Source organism: Bactrocera neohumeralis, chromosome 2 (assembly GCF_024586455.1).
Source record: "Bactrocera neohumeralis isolate Rockhampton chromosome 2, APGP_CSIRO_Bneo_wtdbg2-racon-allhic-juicebox.fasta_v2, whole genome shotgun sequence".
In the NCBI taxonomy this organism is placed as follows: Eukaryota; Metazoa; Arthropoda; class Insecta; order Diptera; family Tephritidae; genus Bactrocera; species Bactrocera neohumeralis.
In genome coordinates this window covers 70,426,009-70,436,230 of record NC_065919.1, presented here as the reverse complement: position 1 = coordinate 70,436,230, position 10,222 = coordinate 70,426,009, and the positions used below count along the sequence as shown (strand labels likewise).

Below are 10,222 nucleotides of genomic sequence, written 5' to 3'. Positions count from 1 at the left end.
ATTTATTTTGTTGTTGAGAATATCGGTGAATACGCTAAATACTAGTTAAATACAAACTGATTACTTTTTTAATTATTACACTTAGGTGTAGATGTGTATGTATGTATGTATAATTGTATTTTATATTTTTGTTTTTCTTACAGCTAAAACTAAAATATTAAATTACTAGGTGTAAGACAAGTTCGCATGAGTTTGCCTTAGACCACGCTCAGTTAACCGAAGAAATACTTGAAAATGAAGCGCCGTTAAATAAAATATTTATATATGCCTGCAGTTTTAATATTAAATCGTTTTTTTAGTTTTCTGAAAAATTTATCAGATACAACATTTTTATAATGTAAATGAACAATGCATTTTCCAAAAGCATTTAGTGGTGTTCCAATTGCTTACTTATTTGCTAATGTTTGATGACGTTTTCAATTGTTTATTGTCGTTGATGACTTTTATGCTTTAAATGTACAACCAAAAAAATTTTAATTTAATTAAGAAAAAATGGACTTGTGATATAATATGTTTATTTTCGCTTTTTAAAACATTATACTTTTTTTATTATGTGTTAAGTTACTCTTTGAAAGTGAAGTCTCGTTATAACCATTATTTTAAAATATATATAAAAAAAAAATAAAATTAAAAATATTAAAAAAAAATTAAAAAAAAAATAAAATTAAAAAAAATAAATAAAAAAAACATTAAATAAATACAAAAAAGTTTAAATATGTAAAAAGAAAATAAAAAATACGTAAGAAAAAAATAAGAAAGCAAAAAAAGTAGAAAAGCAGAAAAGAAAAAAAAATAAACAAACAAACATGTGTAACTATAAAAAAATAAATATAAAAAAAATAAAACAAGTAAATAAAAAATAAATAAAACAAACTAAATTTATTTCATTTTTTTATTTTAAAATTATTTTACTTTGAACAGCTTCTCTCCGACTGTGAAATTTCGTTTTGACCTTGATTTAATAATAAAAAACAAATACAGTGGAAGCTCCATTAAACGGACGCTCTACCAAGCGGGCATCTACATTAAGCCTGCACAATGGCAGATACCAACTTTTTTGATGTTTATTAAGGACAATTTATTAAGGGAACAGAAATGCTGGTCCCGGCAGTGTCCGGTTAAAAACAAATAAATAAAAATTAAAAAAAATAATGATAAATAAATAAAAAGTTAAAAAAAGAAATAAAATAAATAAAAAAAAATTATTATAAATAAATTAAAAAATAAATAAATAATTAAAAATAATAATATAAAAAAATACAAAGAAAATAAAAAATATTATTATATTAAAAAAATATGTTTTTTAATTTTCACAACTTATTTCCTTTTTTATAATTAATTTTATTTAAAATGTTTTTTTTTTCAATGCGTATATGAATGCATGCCATAATTAACATGTATGTAACTGTATTAAATATGTATGTGAACCTTAACCGATACAATTTTAGTTTAGTTAAAAAGCGTGTATTCGAAATTTATTAAATGTTGCAACAAAAAAACGCCATAGTCTGCAACAGTATGCTTTTGGGTAATTACTTATGTAATTCGAAGTACTTTTAGTGCTTAGATATTAGATATGCTTTAAGTTTGTCACAGTGCAACATAATCCAACTTATGATATTTTACTTTAAAGAAGTGCAGCATAATTTATTTTTATTTAAATTAATTGTTATTATTTTAATCTTATCTTCAAAGTCAACACACGTGATGACTTTTACTTTGAGCACCGCAGCAAATTAAAGCCGGTAACAACATCATTCTGCTATAAAATAAACTGTCTTTTCTGCCTTTTTCATAAACAAAAATTAAAAAATACTTTACAATCGAATCGGTGTAGATTATGAATATATACAATTTATATCCCACAAAACAACTTCAAGTGATAAGAAAACACTTGAGTTCCAGCTCAAAAGATTAACAAAACAATGGAAATCGAAATCGAAAGTTGTTTTTACACTAACAAATATTGCATTTTAGTTGTTGTTGTTGCAATAGTTTACTAAGCGTACTAGTTAAAATCTACTTTCATACAGGATAGCTTTAGAAAACAATGTTCTGCTGACAATATACCATAAAATGCGTTCTAGAGACTTCAGCAAACGGAAATTTCGGACGAATAGCACGAGTTGCCGAGTGAAAGTGTCAGTCGACTGCCTCTTTCGCACGTGTTTTCTGAAAATTGCGAATGCTTGAAAGTCAGACTGATACCCGAAGTACAGACGCTTGACATGCTACTAGCCTCTCATCTATAATTCCCCCTTCAATCCAACTTTACCGAAAGAGCTCGGTACGAGATCTAATTATAGCCACTAAAGAGGTTCAGGATAACTACTACAAAAACAACAACTTCCAGAAAATGCGACTACCTTAAAAACATGTAGTGTCGGTAAAACAAAAAACGATCGCTATTTAATAACTGTGGGTCAATATAATCTCACAATTACCAAATGCACCCAAACCTATGCTTTATTTGAAATATTTACATCAGTAAAAATAAAAAAAAAAAAAAAAAAAAAAAAAAAAAAAAAAAAAAAAAAAAAAAAAATAAAAAAAAAAAAAAAAAAAAAAAAAAAAAAAAAAAAAAAAAAAAAAAAAAAAAAAAATAAAAAAAAAAATATAAAAAAATAAAAAAAAATAAAAAAAATATAAAAAAATAAAAATAAAAAAAAATAAAAAAATAAAAATAAAAAAAATAAAAAAATTAATTAATGAAAATGAAATAAGATATAAGTAAAAAATAATAAATACAAACAAAAAATCTAAATGAAAATAAAGTAAAATATTAAAATTTAATTTAATTAAACTATAAATGAAATTAAAAAAAATATATATAAATTAAATAAAAACAAATAAACTGACTTTAAAAATTAAATCATATAAAATAAAAATTAAATTTAAAACATTAAACTAAATAAAAAAATAATCAATTAAATTATAACAAATAAATTTATTTTAAAAATTTAATTACACAAATAATTTGATTTTAAAAATTTAATTAAAAAAATAAATTAAATAAAAAATTGAAGTTCATCCATCAATTTTGCAAACTTTTTCAACCGCACTATTAGTCAAAGCTTAGGCAGAATGAAGCCGTTCTATAAGTAATTGCTTTAAATACATAACGGAAAATTATTTCTTCCTTTAACTATTTGCTGCTCATTCCTTAACTAGCTGCACGTATGTATGTATATGACGTATGTTTGTATGTTTTTGAATTATTGAATGAATAGTTTATATTTTAACATTCTTAGCGCGCTATATTCCTTAATTCTTATAAAAATTCTTACGAGTTAGTGATTTTATTTGAGTGAGGCATTGATTTGCATGCATAATGTTAGCGCAATATAAGTGTGTTTGGTTGTAGTTGAAACCTTTGTTTATGTTGATGGCTTGAAATAGGGTTATGTTGTGTTTTGATGTTGTATGAAACATCAAATCTTCAATAAAAAAATAATATTCGCTAAAATTGTTCAGTATCGAAACAGCTTAGCGATTTAATTCTATGGGAATTGTGTGAGGAAGAAATGCTTTAAAGTTAATTTATAAACAATTGCATTTTAGCTGGCTGTGAAACTGAGTGTAGCTAACGCGACGTGCTCGCCATAGTAATGCTATTAATAATCAACATAAGTAACTGTTTGTGAGGCTTATTATTATGCGCACATAAACAACTTTTTAAGCTATTCGAAACTAATTACACATTATTTGGTTCATAATCACAAGCAAAAATCAATGTTAAGCTTTTTTCCACTCGAAAAACTCCAAAATACTTGAATGTTCTACGTTTTTAATCTGAACCACTCGAATCAGTCAATTACTGCTAATTAGCAAATAACTTAAGTGACTTATTAGAGCCCTTTGAGTGAGTACGCGCTGGAAATTGGTGTCATGAACCCTATAACAAGCAAATTTAATGCGTTTGAAAATACAAACACTAATCTCTGAATGCAGCATGTGTGCCAATAAATGTCGTATCATGTGAGGCACACATTTTTTAATAAATATATGCCATACTAGTAGATGCATACATATGCATGCATTTATGTATATGTAACTTACAAATATTTATTTTTTAGGCGATCTTAATGCTAGGCAGGTATGCATTGTAGTTATAGACGCTACACCAACGCATTTTCAGCATTTTTTGGGAATTTTATTCTTATATAATTTTATGGAGTCATGCAGCTGTGATGTTTGCGGTAAATCTGCTATCAATATTATGTGTAGTATACATATCTATATAAGTATTTGTGGTGTTTTTTCATAATTATTTTATCTTTATTTCTATTTGTGGTTTGTGGTAAGTTGGTTTGCAATGACATAGACAATGCATACTGGCAGATATAAAATGAAAAACATGAATTTGTCATTTATAAAAGATTTTCTTTTTAACTACGCATATACATATATACTAAAGTAATGTTCTGTCTCGGCCACGGAGCTTTTAACACCAATTCGATGGGCTTTCAATTATTATGCAAACTTATTAACATAATTTAGGCTACTTTGCGTTGACCATTTCAGTATTATTATTGAGTTATAACCAGGGTTGTTCATAATACATTAACAAATAATTTAATTAACATTCGAATTTAATTATTTTTATTTCGTAATGCCGAAAGTCTTAGCAAATATATTTTTGTTTTTATTTTTTAAGCAGAAATACCAAAATATTGAAACGTAAAAAACATTTAATTTCAAATACAGGATTGAAAAAAAAAATAAAAATCAGAATTAAAATTTTAATTTTTAGTACCAACATTTTCGATTAAAAATTCGAAATCTAACCCCAAAATTGGTATTGAATATTGAAATTGAATTGTTAACCCAAAATGTTGGTATTAAAAGTTTAAAATCTGATTTTTTATCCAAAAAATTTTTATTAAAAAATTTGAAACCCTGGCTATAACTAATTTTTACTTATTTTGTTGCTTATAACCGCTATGTTCGCTTACAAATTGTTAACTATATTTTAAGTTAAAGTGTATCTAGGAATAATGTTGTGTAATTAATCATTGAAGGAGTGTGTTTGCATGTGTTCTTGCTTGTTTTTGTGTGAAAGTATAGAAATTTGCAAATTATACAATAATAATGTTTCAATAATGCTAAGGCATTTTAAATATGATAACATGCACCTTCTTAAAATTATTTACATTTATGCAAATTGCTTTAGATATAGGGTGTGTATTTATGTTTAAATATAAATGTTTTGCTAACTTTTGTTCGCAGAGGGCGTTACAATTTATGGTTATCTTTCTTTTAATTGAAATGGAAAACAATTTATTATGTCATTTTTGCACGTGAAATTTTGATTTGTGGCACATTTTAAAGAAAATTTTGCGTGTTGCTACAAAAAATGTCGCAAATTCCTAAAGTGATTTGGTTATCGTATGCAGCTGACATCGTAGCCATCATATATGCATAAATATATTCCGGCTCAATGCAATTTGAACACAATTCAGTTGTAGAATTATAGGAAAAAACAAGAATGGCACAGTGTAACGATTTAGGTGTTAGTTAAATAATTTTTTTTGTTTTGTTTTTAGTTTTATATATTGAATAAGTTAACTGCAGATATTTTGAAGTAATTAAACAAATTTTACTAGCCTTTTGTTTGTCTTAATTGTAACAAATGTATTCGATTTTAAAGTTTTGCTTCACACGAAATTTAACAAAAAATTATTTAATTTTTTTTTTTTAATTCAGTATTTTATTTACTTTTCCATAACTACCCTTCAGGTGGGCACAAAGTGAAGTCAGCCAAAATTCTGTTACAAGATGTTCGTCATGTCACGTTGTCACACTGTGCGTACGCCATCTTGTTTTGTTTGTTTTTGTTTTCTCTTAATTTCTTTTTGTTGTTTTCGCTTATCACTAATAAAGCATTAACAATTACCGAAAGAAGTCTATAAAATATTAATGTTACTATAAATCGTATTGTTATTATTATTAAATATATATATATATATGTGTATGTTATATGCTTTCTAATAAAAGGTATTTTGTATTAGAACTCTTTTTTCACTATACTATTCCTTAATTTGTTTTTGCAACTGAGCTGCAGTTGAGCCATTAAATGTCGCGCTGACGATCAGCCCACACAAGCGCGCACACGGTCAAGCACACGTTTAAGAAGTCATTTTTTGATTAATTTTAACTAGCCTTATTGACAGTTAACTCTGTATTAAGTCGCTACGACTTTCATCGTTAAGCACTTGATTTGTTTTCATCTGTCATGCTAAATACATATATAAAGGGTTTAGCCTCCTCACGACGCCATCAACTGGACCACGACGTTTCTAGAAAGCCAGCCAAGGATGATGCAGTAGCGATTCTTTGGAACGATCACCATAATCGTAGGTTAATTCTTCGCCCGGCTCTATGTCATCTTTTGCTACTAATATCAGGTGTGGCCGTTGCTTTACCACGACCACTTTTGTAATGAGATTGCCATTACGTGAATGATTCACAAGTCGTCCCAATTTACCGGTATCCGCAGTTGCATCAATGCAATACTGTTGATTTTGATGCCGAAAATAGTACATGTAACAGCCTGCGTTCTCGTCCAATGCATAACGCTTCTCGCGCGCACTCGCCTCGGTCAACGGTATAAGATCACCAATATACTCCACAACGAATTCACCGCGTTGAAAGTGTCGTTCGGCTACAACACCGCGACCTTTGCCCTCAAAATGTGCCACCTTCAGTCCATCGGCGCGTTCTTCGAGAATAGCCCGCTCCAGATTGCGCATGATCTCTTCATTAACGGCAGTTTTAGTTTTGCGTACACTACGACGCACGGGGAAGCATTCTTTTAAGGAGTGATTGTTATTTGTTGTGGCAAGTGGTCGACCGTTCACCAATTTCGATTTGTGTGTTTGCATTTTGACCACATGTGATTTTGGTGCCACTAGTTTTTGTGGTTGTTTCAATGTATTCATTATTGTGGCGCATTTTTGTTGTTGTTGTTGTTCACGTTTCTCGCAATCGTTGATCTCATGTTGTATAAACTTAGTTGGCTCATTATAATTCTGGTTGAAGTTGAGAAACATTACAATTAAATAATTTTAGATAAATATTAAATTCATTAAGAAGTGCCTAAAGTTATGTTATAATGAAGAGGTATCGAGTAAAAATCGCAAATTTAAATGAATTTCTTTGATTATCGAGAAAAATTAAGAGCGCTGTTGTTATAAAAGTATTTTTTGTTCGTAAAACTATTGTGAATATAAATCAAAACATAATTCCTAAAAATTTAATTTTATTATTTAATATAAAGCAACCGTATGCTTCATGAAAATCTATCACTTTATTATATAATAAATTTAAGCAACCACGACCATTGTTGAATGATATCAAAATTGAACTGATAACATGTTTGAAAATAAAAAGTTTTTCGAGTACTCACCACAGCGACTGCACATTCCTCAGGTAACAACTTAACTGCTTCCTCGGTGTTATTTAGTGCGCTAAGCTCTTTTGGTGTGTTCAGCCTTCGACGTGTTTTAGAATTGGCAGACGCCATTTTACGTGGGGATTTCCGCGGCGATAAATGTTCTTTGTTAAGTTTACGTCCTGATGGTGACGAGATTCTACCGTTCACAGCAGCACGCATAGGTGAGATCATAGGTGGCATAGTTTTAATTGGTGAAGGACATACAATACGATGTGGTGTTGCTGGTTTTCTTCTATGCTTATTGCCATTATCCGTCGCCACTGACACGATCTTGTCATTTTGTTCTGTCAACAGCATATCTCTATTTACTGTGGTAGTAAAAGCAACACCACTATCGCAAGAACTATTGTCATTATCATTCTCAATGTCTTGTTCTTTTTCCTGTTCAGGTAATAACTCTTCTACCAAATCATCCTCATGTAAGCCTACAATGGCCATATTTGGTGCTTCACAAGAGAATGTGTTAAGTTTCTTGCACGGCGAAATGTTGAGTGTCACAATTTGATTGAAACGCCCATTAAGTGCAGACGTAAGTGCGGGTGGTGATGAAAAGATCGGCTCCACCTCTAGTGACGTATTTATCTTTATGGATGACGCTTGATTTGGCGTTTTGTCGACATTCAAAGTTAGTACGGGTTCTTGTAGAAATATGTTTTCCGAGTTGCTGATATTTGTACATGCACTGCCAGTTGACGAGTGGCTGTCACGTAATTGTGAGCGATGTGTAAGAAAATCACTGCCGAATACTGTCTCCTCTGTCAGCTGTGAACAAAATTCACTATCATTTGTGTCTTCGTCAAGTTCGCATGGTGTATCTGGTGTTGATGGCTGAATATTATTGTAGTGGGGCAACTCATCATACAAGTATTCTTCGTTTTCTGTGCAGCTTATGCTTTCAGTTCTTGTAACGGAAGTCTCTTCTAATTTAGCATTATTGGCAGCAGTTTTAGCTTTGAAAAAATTTTCTATTGTACGTGTTTGTGAACGAGTGGCCAAAGGCACACCTGCAAAATAAAATTACATAAATTTAATTGAAAAACTTCGGTGCTGTGGATCTAATTACAGGGCGTGTCCAGAAGAAATGTTAAAAAATCTTAATATAAAATGTAATATTAAAGGGGTTCATAGGAATCGATTTAGAGAGAAGGTAGAATCTAGTTTAACTGAAATATAAACTAGAAACATATTTATCGCCTATGGTGCCATAAGCCGTGACTTTTTGCCCAGCGCGCAATGATTACAATGCATGGAACAAATTACTAAGCACTTGTAGTGAAAAGCGCGCTAAAATATGGCGCTGCGTACAGCCGCAGAAATATGTACTTACCAATCGTACGGCCTGCAATACCTCCTCTTTCGGCTCGAACCTTGCCAGTTGCTGATGACGATGATTTAGTTTTTCCGTGTGTTTTCACTTCTTTTTCGGACTGATGTTCTTTATTACCGAGCTTTTCCATCAAGCAGTTATCAATTTTACAGTCTTTGCGTTTAGGACTGGCAAAGTATTGTTCGTCCAAATGTGTACAACCAACCGTAGATTTGAGTTCACCATTTTCTAACAAATTACTATTGGCGCTTCGCGCACCTCCGCCAGTAAGCGCTGCAACTTTGGTAGCGCGACGACGCACCATTTTTCAACAGCAATTTATTAAATCAAATTTTCTCAAAATATGTCCCCGAGCACCAACACGATGATCTCCACACGATTTTTCGTTTGTATTAAATAACTATTAAAAGAAAAAATAAAAAATATACATATGTATCTTTTGAAAAGAAATTTCGCTGGCACAAAGCATACGATACAAAAAACAAAAAAAAAATGGTCAGCTAACGTCGCCCCGCCAATGCAATGCAATGTAGGCGCTACAAACGCGCTATCGTTTTCACACCACGATGAGCCGCAGCTGCTGCCATCAAAGCCTTCGAACTATTCTTCCTCTTCTTACCGACGATCGGATCGACGCTTGTTTTGCAATTTTTCGCAGGCTTCTATAAACACTTTGTCCAGCGGAGCATCAGCCGTATTGCATCAACAAACCATCAATTAATTAATAACTTTACTTCTAAATACTTTTCAGATCAATTTTTACAACTATGATTACATTTTTCTACGCTGAACACCGATGTTCTGTTAATAATTACTCCGACCTTTTTCGCTTATTCGCTGCCTCTGCTTCCGATTATTGTGCTTTGTTGTTATTTAGCAATATAATGCCACATGACAGAGATAAGTGGTATACGCAACTACAGTCACATCACGCTGGCTAGAGTGAGCCAATACATAATCATAACAGGGTGCGCTGAAAATCTAGAAATTGATATTTTGAAATTTTTAGCTTAAACAACACGTTCTAATTTGTTTGCTAAAAATTTCCTATTGTTTGTGTTAAGTATCTGCTGAAATATATATTAATAACTGTTTTGTAATTTTACATAATGTATTACAGAAATTAATGTACTTTCGTTTGCCGGTAGCCGATTGCCAAGAGGACCTCCGAAAAAGAATGTCTGGCTGTAAGGATTTTTCTGCGTAAAGTTATCTCAAATCCTAAAACCAAAATTATTTAAAATATAAATAGAAGTATACATATGTATATGTAACGAACGAAGGCAAGTCAAAATTTTTATTTAAAAAAATATGCTGCTTCCCCCAACTTATTCAGAAAAACCGTATTTAAAGTTTCGGGAGCCACTTACCGTAAGTTAAAAACCAAGTTTACAAATACGCTCATATCTCCGAAACTATTAGGCAGATCATTTTGAACT

General features: G+C 30.5%; 1 protein-coding gene across 4 annotated transcripts; it reads right to left on the bottom strand.

Annotated features, from left to right (window-relative positions):
- Positions 1-4,362: 4,362 nt before the first annotated feature.
- On the bottom strand, positions 4,363-9,657 carry LOC126759326 (histone-lysine N-methyltransferase PR-Set7). Of its 4 annotated transcripts, none has more exons than XM_050474066.1 (4): positions 9,559-9,657; positions 8,784-9,183; positions 7,409-8,460; positions 4,363-7,031 (listed from the first exon to the last, which is right to left on the bottom strand). In XM_050474066.1, exons 2-4 carry the CDS (start codon positions 9,085-9,087, stop codon positions 6,300-6,302), a joined length of 2,088 nt encoding a protein of 695 aa, XP_050330023.1. In that variant the 5' UTR covers positions 9,088-9,183; positions 9,559-9,657; the 3' UTR covers positions 4,363-6,299. The 4 variants fall into 4 exon arrangements, with proteins under 4 accessions (XP_050330023.1, XP_050330019.1, XP_050330032.1 ...); XM_050474062.1 differs by lacking the exon at positions 9,559-9,657 and adding an exon at positions 9,403-9,552; XM_050474075.1 differs by lacking the exon at positions 9,559-9,657 and adding an exon at positions 9,403-9,552 and having other exon boundaries at positions 7,409-8,421.
- Between the last annotated feature and the right edge of the window lie 565 nt (positions 9,658-10,222).

Excerpts from the sequence above, each read along its gene's own strand:
- LOC126759326 (XM_050474066.1), bottom strand. The coding sequence starts at position 9,087 with ATGGTGCGTCGTCGCGCTACCAAAGTTGCAGCGCTTACTGGCGGAGGT. Across the intron at positions 8,461-8,783 it reads TATTGCAGGCCGTACGATTG|GTGTGCCTTTGGCCACTCGT; the intron begins GTAAGTACATAT and ends TTTATTTTGCAG. Across the intron at positions 7,032-7,408 it reads AGGAATGTGCAGTCGCTGTG|AATTATAATGAGCCAACTAA; the intron begins GTGAGTACTCGA and ends AACTTCAACCAG.